Raw genomic sequence first — 15,188 nt, 5'->3', positions numbered from 1 at the left:
ACAGTAGTGTACATTTAAAAAAAAAAATACAGGGAGCTTGTTGACACCTTTCGGGGACCCTTGGTGTTGTACGTGGCTGGGTGGAGGAAGAGATCTTCAATGACATCAGTGAGGACAAGGAACGGGACATGGCTAGCTTGGTATCCAACGTTGTGCAAATGGGGAGTTTGCGGTTGTGCAAATGGACTGTTTGCGGTTGTTTGCGGTGCGTTAAACGGGGAGTTTGGTCTGTCACTGTGAAGCGGGCGTAACCCTTACACTACCTGATTGATACAACATCATACCTGATGTTTTGAAGCACGTTATTCCAAACAATTTAGGAATGTTAGGTGATTTATGCCCTTTATGGATTAAAACCAGACTCTGCATCAACTATGTAATTTTCCATGGGAGTTTTGCCATGGATCCCCCTCCGGCATGCCACAGTCCAGGTGTTAGTCCCCTTGAAACAACTTTTCCATCACTATTGTGGCCAGAAAGAGTCCCTGTGGGTTTTAAAATTTGCCTGCCTATTGAAGTCTATGGCAGTTCGCCGGGTTTGCCCGTTCGCGAACATTTGCGGAAGTTTGCGTTCGCCGTTCGCGAACAGAAAATTTCATGTTCGCGACATCACTATCCCCTGGCAACATAATTCCATGCAGCATTCTAACCATATTTAATGGCTTACTGCTAAACAAGATTCCCCAGTAGCTCATCTCATATGTACTTTTTGGGCTAATGAGGAGGTATTAGCCGGAGCAGCAAAGGGCAGTCATAATTGGCTGACCGCTCTTAGCCTATCACAGCCCTCAACTGCTAGTATGAGTTGGCATGGCTAGAAGGAAGTGATTAACCTCTAGAGTAGACTGTAAGCTTGTTTGAGCAGGGTCCTCAACTACCCATTGTTACTGTTACATTTTGTTATTGTCTTATTTGGTAAATACCCCTTTTATTGTAAAGCCCTGTGGAATAAGCTGGCGCTATATAAATACCAATAATAATAACTTAGCCATATCTCCAGTGGGGGCTGGACTGTGGGCAGCCAGGGACCCCAATTCATGTTAAACTGCTTAAAAATGGTTTAAAATGTGAGGTTGCCATGGTGCCTTTAGTCTGTCAGAGTTATTCTTTAAAGTGAAAATTCGAAGTGAATTTCAATTTAAGGCCAAAATTGCCAAACAGGAAAAATTCTCTAAGTCACCTATGTTTCCAGTTAGGTTACGCTGGCCTTAAATTTAAAATGTATTAGTGAATATCCTGTGTATGTGCCGTGTTTCAGTAAGAAATGCTGTATATAAGGATATTAACCCCTATGCTGCCGGAGGTGTTACTCCACTTCTGCCAGCGTCATTGGGCATCACTAGCCAGGGCGGAACAAAAGTTATAGGATGACTATAAGCACATTTGGTTAATAGGAATCCTGTGCAAAATTGGCATCCAACACCAGCTGTCCTCCCCTTAGTCTGCCTTCCCCTCCTCTCCGGCATGCAGGAAGGACAACAATCAAGGAGGGGAAAACTTGGCCACCACAGAAAGGGTTACTCTAACTGAAATCACTGGTTGTAGGTTGGAGTGACCCTTTAACATTGCATGGAGGACTCCAGGCACTATAATCAATTCAATGAGATAATATGGTTATAGTGCCTGTATCTGTGGTGCCATTTATCTGCTTGGTTAATAATCATATGGGGGCACCCCCGCCAATGACATGAGAAAAACGCATCTCTCACACCAGTATAAATGAAAGAAAATAGTTTGCTGATCTGTCCATGGCGTTATCTTGTACCTTCACATTGAGCAGTTTTAATTGATGCTCTTTTACATTACCAGGGACGGCGTTAACACGAACATGCAGCTATGAAAAAAGCACACATTATTGGTAAACTTTGGTTGATTGTTAAATGGAAAGTGGTTCCCTTCTTTGAATTGTTCATTTAATTACACGGTGGGGGTCCCACTAAACAAGGTTTTAAAAAAAAAAAAAAAAATACTGACAAGGGAAATTAAAATTTTCAAATAACGAGACAAAAAAAAGCTCAACAATTTAGCTCTTTTTACAATTCTCCGCAATTCCCAGTTCTCAAGTCATTATGTCGTTTTAGATTGTAAGTTCACAAGCAGAGCCTTTAAAATCTATTGTATCAGACTCTGTGTGTCAAACTAACAGAGTTTTTTTTTTTATTATTGTACTTGTTTCCAATTGTAATCTTGCCCACCTGCTGTAAAAAAAAGACTTTCCTTGTACATTTGAATTAAGAAATGTATCATAATGACTGTATGTTGTAATACTGGCCTAGATTCAACAGGACTTGTTAGAAAAAAAATAGGTTTGAAATCTACAATACTGATATACCCGTTATTGGCTAGCAAGTGACAGTATAGTGTATGAAGAGGCTCTGTTCGTCCTGTAGGGGTGTGTTTATTTGTATGCCATAATAGTTTGCCTAAACACAGAAAACATTTGCCAATCACTTATTTTCATTACTAGTGTAATTCCAGTCTCCCTCAAAAGGGACCTAATGTAGACGTGGTGTGATGTTACATTTGTCAACACTGGCATATAAAAAGGCAATTCTCGTAGATAAACACATTTGTACAGGCAGATGACTGGTACGCACTTCTTATGCCAAGCTCTGCCCACTAAGTGCCACACTCCCCACATAACAGACTCTACTCGTGCTTATGTGCTATTTCACAATAACTCAGTAAACTAGTTAACAGCTAGTAAAATTATACTGTAAGCAGCAGTGGGAACATGGAAGCCAAATCAGTCACATGAAATACTTAAAGTGCACCTGTAATTTGACCTACAGTCATTAAAAAAATGTAATTTCATCTATACCTTGAGCTAACAAATGCATAGGTGAAAATTTATTTAGCACCGTGTTAAACTGACCTTCCTGCAGCTAAGGTTACTGTGAGTGGTACCCGTACTCTAAATAGTATGGGATATGGTGAGTTGGGTTTGGATTTTGAGTCCAGAGCACCATGCTACGTGTGTAACACGTGTGCAGAGAGTAATCATCAGGTAAGTATACGGGCAATTCATCGGCACATTATGTTGATTAAAGTATTTATATCTACCTGAATGCTAATTTATCCACATGATTTGTACAATTAAAAATGTCCATATACAAATAAAGTTAATGTAGCGTGTTTTTAATTTCCGGTTTAAACCCTTTTTCTATATCAGTAATGTTGAAATGTATGATTTGTCTATCATATTCGAGAGAAATACCGAGCATACATTTTCTGTAAAAGAAATGATCATGCAATGTGCACCCAGGTATGTATTTATTGGTAGCACAATCTCTATCGGCGTTTGTTCGCACTCCGGTCTCGCAGTCTTGCTGCGGCTTGATCTAAGCGTTGGCCCGAAAGCTTGCACTCCGAGTCATTCTTAAGCTGCTGGTGCGTGAACTGTGCTATTCCGATTTTTTGACGAGTTCTATCCAGAGTTTTCTGGAGGCTGGCTGAGCCCTAAAAAACAAGGAAGATAAGGTTAAAGCACTGTGGAAACTAGCAAAAAAATTGAGCACTAATGAGCTGTTGAAACTTGGGAGGTGAATTTTTGAAAAGTATAATGCTACATTAATTTACGGAAACATTTACTGCTGGACACAGGCAAGCCTCATCTGACTCACGTAAGGCTGGAATACTCAGGTATAAATACTCATACAACAGCTGAAGAGCCAAATTTGGACATCAATGTACTAGTCACTTGCTCTGTCCCCAGATGCCACATGACTTGTTTTATTCCACATCTACTGTCTCACCTCTGCAGTGTATGTGCTCTCAGGCAGCTGGGTCACTGGATGTCTCTGAAGTATTTTTACCAGTGGACGAGTCAGACTTTCCCGTAACGTAAGATCTGTGCTAGCCAAAGGACCCTGTAAAATTCGATATAATATATTTGTCATTATGATGATAAAAATGTATTTACAAAATCCCTAGTTATATGCAAAGCTGTGATCTGCGAGACAAAGATCCAACAATAATCACCTTTTAGGAATCACAAATATGAATCGTGGTGCAACTTTAGTAACTTAACATCAACTTACAGTTGCCTGAGTTTCTGAGTTCTGCCAGATTTGTAGAAATTCTACAAACTGTTGTCCCTGTAAAATGGACCTACAACCTGCATATTCATATTCCTTGAAGTTCAATGGAATTCACACACTGAATCTAATGGTTTTAACTCAGTCGGGCATTGAGCATTCAAGAAAAGACACATGTTTAAGAGCTTCTCCTATGAGTAGTTTCTTCTGAAATAGTATTTTCGAACTCACTGTACCATTATGGAAGGAGCACATACTATTGGCATACTGTCCATTTTTCCCCATAGAGGCAGCCAGGAACAGATATCCCAGGCATGTTCCCCTCCACATTAGAGATACAACAACCCACTACAATCCACATAATTGTTTTAGCCTCACAGGCATCATCATGGACAGGGGGTACTATATTCTGCCCATTGACCAAGGTGTCCACATCTGGATTACTGTGTACACATGGACATACCCTAAAAGTACACAAATAAGCAAGGACACCCATTCCATGCTTGGAAAATGGAACTCTACAACTGCTACTGATAAAGCATAGATTATATATATATATATATATATTGCTTTAGACAGACCTCCAAATGCAGCCTAAGCAGAATATGTTTGTGCACCCATTTTTTTTATGTCAATTGCTGTATTCCACAATGCCATGCCGCATTAAAAGATCCGGTTATGTACATACATCCAATGCCACTGCTTTATTTACAGAGCATGAAGAAAATTACAGGCAATATACACATATTCATTTAAAGGGACACTATAGTGACCAGAACAACTACAGCTTATTGTGTTTGTTCTGGCGAGTAGAATCATTACCTTCAGGCTTTTTGCTGTAAACAGTCTTTTCAGAGAAAATGCAGTGTTTACATTACAGTAGACATGTGCAATTCGTTTCGGTCCGAATATGTATTCGGATGAATTTCGGACATTTGGGTACTTCCGAATGTCCGAATGGCCGAAGTGCCGAGGTCCCGAAGTTCCGAAATTACCGAAGTTCTGAAGTCTCGAAGTGCTGAAGTGCCGAAGTTGCCAAAGTTGCCGAAGTTTCGAAGTGCCGAAGTTGCGAAGCACAGTATTGCCTAAGTACTAATATACTTACTCAGTGAAAGAAGAAGAATGTTACATTGTAAATAACTGTAAATAAAAAGTATACAAACATAGCCAGGATTCAGCTGTAAGCATTTGCAACACTTACAACAATCAAGTAACACACATTTATATAAAATGTAAGTTACTTGGCCAGTCAATGTAATGACAGGAATGAATAAGTAGATAACTCTCTAATTCCCACGGTATTAGGGAGCCATCTGCTAAAAGGCTGAAAGACCTAAATTGGTCTTTCAGCCAAATTTACTAATGCTAAGTAAAGATTACTTAGTATTAGTAAATTATGCCCCTACTCGCTATACCGCGAGTAGGGGCATGTCTATTAAACAGTGAGCAGCCTGTGGCTGCTCACTGTAAAAAAATAATAATAATAATAAGTTCCCCCCACCCGAGCCCCTGGCCCCCACCCCTGAGCGGTGGGTGGGGGCCCTAATGTAAAATAATGGGGGGGGGGACCTATTGTCCTCCCCCTGGGCCCCCACCCCTGAGCGGTGGGTGGGGGCCCTAAATCAGAATAAGGGGGGGACCTAATGTCCTCCCCCATGGCCCCCACCCCTGAGTGGTGGGTGGGGGCCCTAAATTATAATAAGGGTGGGGGCCCTAAACCCCTAGTCACCCCCTTCCCACCAATAAAATTGGTGAATTAAGTAACCAATCAGAGAGTTATGAGTCAAATTACACAGCGTGGGAAAATTCCAAAGAACTTTCCCACGCTGTGTAAAATGACACAGAGCACTCTGATTGGTGGATTTCAAACCAACCAATCAGAGTGCTGTGACAGGTAAATGTAGAGACTTACCTGTCAGTCTCTTCATTTACCTGTCAGAGCACTCTGATTGGATGGCTTAAACCCACCAATCAGAGTGCTCTGAGCCTAATTGCAGGGCGGGGCAAGGCTTTATAAGCCTTCCCCCGCCCTGCAGAGCTCAGTCTGCGCGGAGCCCTCCATGGGTGAAGATGGATTTTTTTTTGGCGCTCGCTTTTCTTTTTTTTTTTTATAATTGCGTCGGTTATTATGTTTTTTTATTTGGCCTTTTTGGGGGCTGAAAAAAGAAGATTTTAGAAGAAAGAAAACATTGAATGGTAAGTTTTTCTTTTTTTTTTTTACAGGTACTTAGTTAAAGGCCCCCCTCATTAGTTTTTTAAGGTGAGGGGGGTAGGTAGGGGAATAATTTTTATTGGGGGGGAGGGGGTGAATAGGGGTTTGGGGACCCCTAGTCACCTGGGGGGGGACATTTATTTTAGGGCCCCCACCCGCTGCTCAGGGGTGGGGGCCAGGGGGGAGGACATTAGGTCCGCCCTTATTAGTATTTAGGGCCCCCACCCGCCACTGAGGGGTGGGGGCCAGGGGGGAGGACACTAGGTCCCCCCCTTATTACAATTTAGGGCCCCCACCCGCCGCTCAGGGGTGGGGGCCAGGGGGGAGGACATTAGGTCCCCCCCTTATTCTGATTTAGGGCCCCCACCCACCGCTCATGGGTGGGGGCCAGGGGGGAGGACAATACGTCCCCCTCCCATCATTTTACGTTAGGGCCCCCACCCGCCGCTCAGGGGTGGGAGCCGGGGGGTGCTATTTATTTATTATTTTTTTTTAAACAGTGAGCAGTCACAGGCTGCTCACTGTTTACTAGACATGCCCCTACTCGCGGTATAGCGAGTAGGGGCAAAATTTACTAATACTAAGTAATTTTTACTTAGTATTAGTAAATTTGGCTGAAAGACCAATTTAGGTCTTTCAGCCTTCTGGTAGATAACGCCCTAATACCATGGGAACTAGGGAGTTATCTACCAAGCGGCTGCAAGAGAAGTCCCAAGGTGCCGAAGTCCTGAAATTCCGAAATTCCGAAGTGCCGAAGTTGCCGAATTTCCGAAGTGTCGAAGTTCCGAAGTGCTGAAGTGCCGAAGTTGCCGAATTTCCGAAGTGCCGAAGATGCCGAAGTTCCGAAGTCTTGAAGTGCCGAATTGCCGAAGTCCCGAATAGCGAAAATCCCGAATTTTGGAATGCCAAACCGAACCGAAAATTTTCCCCATGCACATGCCTACATTACAGCCTAGTGATAACTTCACTGGCCAGTCCTCAGGTGGCTGTTAGAGATCCTTCCTGGGTCATGGCTGCCTAAAATGCATCCAAACATTCAGTGTCTCCTCCCTCTGCATGCAGACACTGAACTTTCCTCATAGAGATTCATTGATTAAATTCGTCTCTATGAGGAGATGCTGATTGGCCAGGGCTGTGTTTGAATCATGCTGGCTCTGTCCCTGATCTGCCTCTTTGTCAGTCTCAGCCAATCCTATGCGGAAGCATTGTGATTGGATCAGGCCACCACTTCTGAGTTTGTCAGCAGACTGCTTGTTTTTCTAAGTCTAACAGCATGCAGAGTTACAGCTTCAGGCTTGTATACAGTAAGATTTTACTAGATTTATGGAGGCCCAGGGGGGCTAGATGGTGGTTTTAACAATATAGGGTCAGGAATACATGTCTGTGTTCCTGACCCTATAGTGATCCTTTAATATATATATATATATATATATATATACACATACATATATATAAATATATTTCCCTAAAATTACCCACCCAATGTGTAGAAGACAGGTGATCTTTAAAATAAAAGTAGTATAAAACACACAGAATCGCAGTGTATACGCACCAGCTGAAGGTTGTAGCTCTGCTCTACCTCATCATGAATCCTTTGCTCTCTCTGGATAAAGTTTCTTGAGTCTCCCAATGTGAGGGTCAAGTCCTCCTGCCGCAAAGAACACACAGTATAATCACATGCTCTATGCCAAAAGCTGTGTTTAGCATTTAACTGGTTGCACACATGTTGTTACCCGGATACGAGAACTCTCGTTAGCCTTCCTGCGAAGTGCCCCTGTGATGCCCTCTTTCATTTCTCGCAGGTCTGCTGGTTTCTGCCAGTTTGGGGGTTGTGTGTTTCGGAACATCTTACAAGTTGCATGTGCCTGGTTGATTACATCCCAGCAGGCTAACATGTGGCATCAGAAACAGAATAAGATCAGTCATTAACACACGGTTCACATCATCAAGGAACAGCATAGAATTATCAATAAACAGCAGCGAGTTATCATTGCTTAGTAAGAAGAATCTTCATCATGGAAGAGCAATAAGTGATCATGTTCTAACTGAAAGCTGTCACGTTATGGCAAGAGCGGAGTCATTTCAATTCATAGAAATCAATATTTAGCAGAAAGCCATGACAATATACCAGTTATCCACTAAAATATAGCAGCAACATTGAGATAACGCAGTGAGAGTCTGGCGTGTTGCTAGGTTCCAGAAACACCTATAGCTTGAGCCCAAAGGAAATCTTGGTGACCCCTACACTATCATGATGTGTATCTGCCTTTCTATGTTATGGCCCCTACTGTTTATGAATAGCATGTCACACTACCTAAAAGAGGAGTGTGCAGTAAAGCTATTTCCCCCAGTACCCCTCACAACTGTCACCTGGGGGGGCACGAAGAATTATACTACTGATATTTATTTTTGTCATATTCAGCTGCTTCTCAAATAATGATTTAGAAATAAAAATAAATAAAAAACACTTGGATTTTTCCTCCTCCAGTACCAACTGCAGAGATCTGGGACTAAAGAGCCCCACATCTTTGGATTCAACACCCAAAGCTCTCTTCATTCAACACCTATGGTGAGAGTGACCATTATTTAGAAGATCGAGTCATTGTGGGATAGCAGTGAGTAATTCTACAGTATAGACATCAACATAAACAGTAAACGGTAATTAGATAGGGGAAAATTAACGGACAATGTTTCATATTAAACTGCATGTACATAAACATATAATCTGTTCATTGCTCTAGCGGAATAATTATTAATGCTACTAGTGTTGTCTTGTCAGAGTGGTTTTATCATTTACTGTTGCATCTTGTCTTAGTATTTTTGATTAAGTCTTACCAAGAGCCTTTAGCAATGGCTCCATTATTTAAAAAGAAAAAAAGCAAACTTAAACGAAGGGGACCTTGCTATTTTTGGCACAGTTTCTTTCCTGGTCTGCAAACATGCATTTGTGCCCACAATGTAGAACACATGGCCACATAGATTGCATTCTGTGTATTGTGATTGATGCAGAGATACAAGTACACCTGGTTGCATTGTGTAATATTATAATTATCAAGGCTACGTTCCTTAAAGTTCCTTGCTGCTGCAAACCATGGCACGCTCACCAGGGCTAAATTTTCTCTTGCCAATGGCTAGTGTGGACAATAACACAGATTGATGAATGTACAGATAGAGTCCTTAGAGTGTCATATAGCAGAACATTGTGATAACAGTGAGCTTTCATTATACAGGAGAGCCTTTGTCTAAATGTGTGCCTCAATATTCCGTAGCTTGAGATGTTCCGAGTACCTGTCTTGTCTTGCCAGAGGTGATTGTTGTTTTCAGGCATCTCTTGTCCTACAGCCGGTGGTTTGGAAGTCTCGCCAACAAGATCTAGTACTCGACTCCTTTCTTTACAAAACTCAGATAGTTTCTGGCGGTTAACATACAGAGCCTGGGGGGGGAGGCGGGGAAACACATTGACCGATAAAATGCAACAACACAGTAGTACACTCAAATTGAGATAAATGTTCATCCTCACATGTGCTAGACCATGGGTTCCTCAAACTCCGGCCCCCCAGATGTTGCTGAACTACAACTCCCATGATTCTTTGAAATACATAGATAGCCAGAGAATCATGTGAGTTGTAGTTCAGCAACATCTGGGGGGCCGGAGTTTGAGGACCCATGTGCTAGACAATTCTGACCTTAAGTTGTCGTGAGACTTCGTGCAGCTGAATCTCTGAATGTTTTTTCTCATCTAAAAGGCTTTTTTCCTCCTCTCGTAGAGAAGTATCAACTTTATCTGGGTACTGCGGAGAGATTGAGAAATATAAAATAAGAGACAAAAACCAGATACCCTAAAGACGGTATTTACTAAACTGTGTTAGGCTAAATAAGTCATTATTCTACTGATCAATTAATCTGATGGAATATAAAATGTAATAATGAAGACTCTTGCCTAGAATGCCAAATTATTTGCTTTATATCCCATCTCTTTGTACCCCGTACATACCCTAGTAAATGTAGATATTATAATTAAGTGTAGAGAGGACATGACAGGAAAGTATGAACAAATAGGCCCTCTGGCCAGCTGTGAGGGTTACTCACTAAAGTAAGAATTGTCCGGAATTTTAAGTGAATTTGAAATTTAAGGCCAATATAGCTGAGCTTGAAAAATTTCCCAGGTCAGCTATGTTTCAACTTCAGTTACTTTGGCCTTCAAATTCACTTTGAATTCCCAACAATTCTCACTTTATTGAAAAACCCTGTGAGATGTAAACATTTTTGTTTGCCCACAGACACCCAACGAAAATACTTGAGAAACTTCTCACCTTCTCACTCTTTGGCCTTAAATTCCGGATCTGGACTGTTCCTTGATTGGTGACGATGTCTTTCCTCACATTAGCATGAGCCTTCTCCAAGATATCTCTCTCTTTGTGCAGTCTTTGAATATGGCGGTTGGTCTCAAGAAGAGCTGTTCTCAGACGATACATTGAAACTCGCGCATCTCGCATGTAGGTCAGTGCGACAGCATTGCATGTCTGTGCCATTAAGTCTCTGTGGAATGGTGGAGGTGCTATACATTGTCTCGAGATGCTCCTGGTTTCGGACTCTGCACTTTTCAACTGTTGCCTGTTACCAATAGCAGTAAATGGACGCCTCTGAAGGGCACGTGCCACATTCATTGTTCGATAAGAGGCGTCTCGCCATGTGGCCGAGCCCACTCGAGGAGTCGTCATGACAACAACCGCTAATGTCCTCTAGTGGTCTGGGGGAAAGAGAGAGAGAATTGGGTGAAAAAATTCTAAACTATCACCATGTTAAACTGTAAGGAATTCTGCCCAAATTATTCATAAAAAAATGCAAAACTAAACCTCATATTATATTTCTATCCTGATCCTTTAAGCACTACTTATTGTTCTTTCGTGGTGCTGGCAGGATTCTTATTGTATATAAAGCCAAGATTGAGAAAAACAACTTCTGTGGAATTATATCAACTACTGCCATTTAAAGGAACATTCTAACAATAAGAATACGAACATGTATTCATAATGTTAGAGCGACCTAGAGGCGTTTTAGATTTGTAGTAATATAAAAAGTAGTATTATGAAGAGTTTTACTTACCATTATTCTTCCGGCGTGCCGTTATTGCTGAGACCATACCTCCTTCTCTAGCTGAGATCATCGTTACTGATGGTCCCAGTTAATTAAATGCTTCCTTATGGGGACGTTTTGGGGGTTGGTGCGCATGCTCGGTAATCTACAACTCAATGCATCTCTATGGGGACCGTTTGGCACCTCCATGCAGAGCTTGGAGACGCTGTATGTCGGCTCTGCAAACATTGCAGGACCAGACCAGGAAGCCCCTCTAGTGATAGTCACTCGGAGGTGGCCTTAGGAAGCATGGACAACACTGACTTTTTCTCAAAGAATGCAGAGATTGACTATACTCCCCGGAACTTGTAGTGTTTATAGTTCTTAGATTGTCCCTTTAAAGGGATACTACAGCCACCCACATATGGTTTGATGCAATGTTAGGTTACAGTTAGTAAAACAATTTTTTTTTTAGATTTTAAACTTAAAGTCAAAATAGGCAAACTGAATAAAATTCTCTATGTCAGCTATGCTGGCCTTACATCTAAAATTCACTTGTAATTCTCCATTTACAGGGTTATTTATCAAAGTGAGAATTCAAAGTGAATTTAAAATTTTAGGCCAAAGCAGCTAAACTGAGCATGACTTGGTGGATTTTTCCAGTTTGGCTATTTTGATCTTAAATTTGAAATACACCTGGAATTTTCACTTAGTCAATAACCCTGTTAGACTAAGCATATCCTGCAGCACTGTGCCAATAGGGGAATAAATAAATCCACACAATAAACACTTATCAACACAAATGGGCAGAGCTAGAGAGAACAATTCAGATTGCAATCAACCTCTTTAACCCCTTAAGGACACATGACGTGTGACATGTCATGATTCCCTTTTATTCCAGAAGTTTGGTCCTTAAGGGGTTAATCTCCCCGCCTTGCCTCACTGAGTCACTGCTAGTGCTTCTAGAGCAGCATTATGCTAAGTTATTTTATTTTTTAAATAATATTTTTTCCCAATAAGTCCCTTTTCTGCTATAAACCCTTTTTTTTTGCTCTAATAACAGAGCTGTAGTTAACTCATTATATACAGCTGTGTTATCCTGCAGAGGTTGCAGAGCAAAGGCTTCTGGGATGTTTTGTTGTTGTTCCATTAGAAATCTGTTATATGAACTACACGGCCCGGAACCCCCAGTGACAGTATACAGATTATGGGATAAAACCAGGTATCACAGAGTTAAAGGGACATTACGACTGGCTGAGTTGGTTGGTAGTCTGAGCAAAGTTCACTGGAGAAGCTGCAAAGCCTGACGATTTGCAACAAATGCAGGAACATTAAATCGTAAGTACTAGGATTTCTTGTTTAGAATTTATTGTCAGAGCTAATATTAGATTATTGCATTATCAAACTAATGTATTACAATGAATAGCCTGGGAGTGTCTCTTAATTAATCAAGCAATAATCTCCTAAGGCAGTGATTTCTAAGCTATCACCAAGGCACACCTACAGTACTGTATTTAGACATTTACCAATTGTATTCGAGTGCAGCTCCTGACAAAACGTGAACTATTGCAGGGCTATTTACTAAATTGAAAATTCAAAGAAAATGTAAAATTCAAGGCCAAAGTAGGTGAACTGAGAGCATGGTTGGTTGACATGCTGTGTTTGACTACTTTGGCCTTAAATTTGGAATTCACTCTTAATTTCTGACAATTCTCACTTGAGTGAATAACTCTGTTGATGTGCTGTGATGAAACTACTGCTCTAACCCCTTAAGGACACATGACGTGTGTGACACGTCATGATTCCCTTTTATTCCAGAAGTTTGGTCCTTAAGGGGTTAAAGAACTATTTCTAATTAGCTAACTCAATTCCCTACTCCAACATACACAGCAAATCGATTTGCATTTGTCAGCTGTCAGAATGTATAATTAAAGGGTCACTATAACCATTTTATACTAATTTTACTGGGCCCTACTAACTATGAACACCCCACTTTGCAACCGCAAACCTTGTAAATAATGTAAAAACGTTCCTTAGGGGTGTTCAAGAAAGGGAGGGTATCACACACACACAACATAAATGATTATTAAGGAATACAGAGAGGCTGGGAAGGCAAGGAGGGCTCAAATGAAAGCGGAAGTGGAGATCTAAGCTTCCCCTTACAGGAAAAGCTTTTGGCTCGCCTTTAAGGGTAGAAGTTCAGTACGTTTGTCGCCAGTGCGTATGACAGATGTCATTTTTGCGCAAAATTAAAGGGTTACTTTGAGCACCACTTGCTTTGCCTGAATTTTGGAATTTGGATTTCATTTGCTAAAATTATGGAAAGTTATGGAAACATTCAGTTATTAAATAAATATTAACTTGCAAAATAACAAAATGCACATATAAACACAGCATTTTAGTAATACCTAAACGTAATATGTTAATCAGTTTAGAGGATCTTATATCAGCTCAGATTGAATTTTAGTTTTTTTTTTTGTTGTTTGTTTGTTTTTTAAATAACCCATATAAAGAGTCTATCCAGAGCCAAATATGCCGGTTTTCCATGACCTGATCGACCTGCTGTTATTGGACTGCAGCTCCCATCACCCCCAGCCATGCAGAGTTTCATCACTCCCATTCTAAGTTGCAGATTTCATGGACACTGTGGAAACAGCTACTACAGAGAGAGAATCTACATTAACATCTTACCTATTGCTTCATTTCCACTGCTATCACCTCTGTCTGTCTCTTAGATCCTCTGTCTGTGTATGTATCTCTGGGGATACAGTTGCTATGTACATGAACCAGTTGCTTTGTCCCTGTAATATGATGTCATGGTGTTTCAGTACACATGATACTTTATTGACACAGTATCACTCACAGCAAGTTGCACATACTGCAGCCAAAAACCTATCTCTATAGGAACCCATCAAACACTAGAAACTTACAATGTATATTCTAATTGTATCCTAAGTACAGGACTGTTTTGTTGTTGGTTTGTTTGAATGTGTCTGTGTAATTACTGATTTAGTGCACAGTATGGCGATACTAGTATTAAACCAACAGTTATAGAAGAAATTAGAGCCAATATATAAAGAAGGCACACACAAACGAGGGGGAAAATGGGAGATAACACCTTAATTGTAAATGTCAAAAATAGGAAAAACACAAAGAAAAAGAAAATAATAATAAACAAGTGTTCCTAATGTGAGCTTAAAAATGGTAGAGAAAAAGAGATAAAAGAGAAAAAATATAACCTTTTATTTAACTAATTAAAAAAAAATTAAAAGTTTTCCCGAACATAGACAAGCGCACCAGAGCAAGGAATCCCTTAACTCCTCACTTACTGACCAATTTGTTCTACAGCCGGGTCGTAGGAACAGAACCCAGTCGGTAAGTGAGGAGTGTCTGTGTGACGGACCGCCTGGCACCCCGACTGGGTACCTCCGTCAATCGCTGCTTCCTAACACTTGCGAGCACCATAACCACCGTAGACTCCCACAAACCGCCACAGCTTGGTTGGGGTCTCGCCGTCCTCCACCCACCCTGGACCCAAGACCAGGATCCAGCTTCCAGTGGGTAGACCTCTCCTAGTCCAAAGAGCGTAGCACGAACAGCTTGTGAAGCATAAGAGCTTGTGATTATACTCAGGGGAGTATTGTGATATAGCAATCCCCAGAGTGAATGTAGTTCTCTAATTCCCCAAACATAAGCCAAGACTTGAAGGGGTAAACAAATCTCTCTTTAATGGTGCCACACTGGCCTTTCAATGCAAGTCCCCAAGCAAGGTGTACGCTCACATGGACCTTGTTGGAGACAGGGACACAAACTTACAAACCAGTAGTAACACATTTACAATGTCAGGCACTCCCACACATAGC

The 15,188-nt window shown here is 41.2% G+C and overlaps 1 protein-coding gene across 2 annotated transcripts; it reads right to left on the bottom strand.

Annotated features, from left to right (window-relative positions):
- Positions 1-3,256: 3,256 nt before the first annotated feature.
- TEKTL1 (tektin like 1) lies at positions 3,257-14,087 on the bottom strand. 2 transcript variants are annotated; one of them, XM_063433294.1, is made up of 8 exons: positions 14,017-14,087; positions 10,563-10,999; positions 9,936-10,040; positions 9,538-9,682; positions 7,983-8,137; positions 7,802-7,897; positions 3,756-3,869; positions 3,257-3,459 (listed from the first exon to the last, which is right to left on the bottom strand). In XM_063433294.1, exons 2-8 carry the CDS (start codon positions 10,968-10,970, stop codon positions 3,292-3,294), a joined length of 1,191 nt encoding a protein of 396 aa, XP_063289364.1. In that variant the 5' UTR covers positions 10,971-10,999; positions 14,017-14,087; the 3' UTR covers positions 3,257-3,291. The 2 variants fall into 2 exon arrangements, with proteins under 2 accessions (XP_063289364.1, XP_063289363.1); XM_063433293.1 differs by lacking the exon at positions 14,017-14,087 and adding an exon at positions 11,356-11,376.
- Positions 14,088-15,188: the final 1,101 nt, after the last annotated feature.

The sequence above is a fragment of the Pelobates fuscus genome, chromosome 9, assembly GCF_036172605.1.
Source record: "Pelobates fuscus isolate aPelFus1 chromosome 9, aPelFus1.pri, whole genome shotgun sequence".
NCBI lineage: Eukaryota > Metazoa > Chordata > Amphibia > Anura > Pelobatidae > Pelobates > Pelobates fuscus.
The sequence above is the reverse complement of the archived record's forward strand: the minus strand, read 5'-3'. Positions and strand labels throughout refer to the sequence as shown.

Coding starts and splice junctions, on each gene's coding strand:
- TEKTL1 (XM_063433294.1), bottom strand. CDS start 10,970: ATGACGACTCCTCGAGTGGGCTCGGCCACATGGCGAGACGCCTCTTAT. Junction 8,138..9,537: donor CCTCTGGCAAGACAAGACAG/GTACTCGGAACA, acceptor GCCACATGTTAG/CCTGCTGGGATGTAATCAAC. Junction 3,870..7,801: donor AGAGCTACAACCTTCAGCTG/GTGCGTATACAC, acceptor CGAATTTTACAG/GGTCCTTTGGCTAGCACAGA.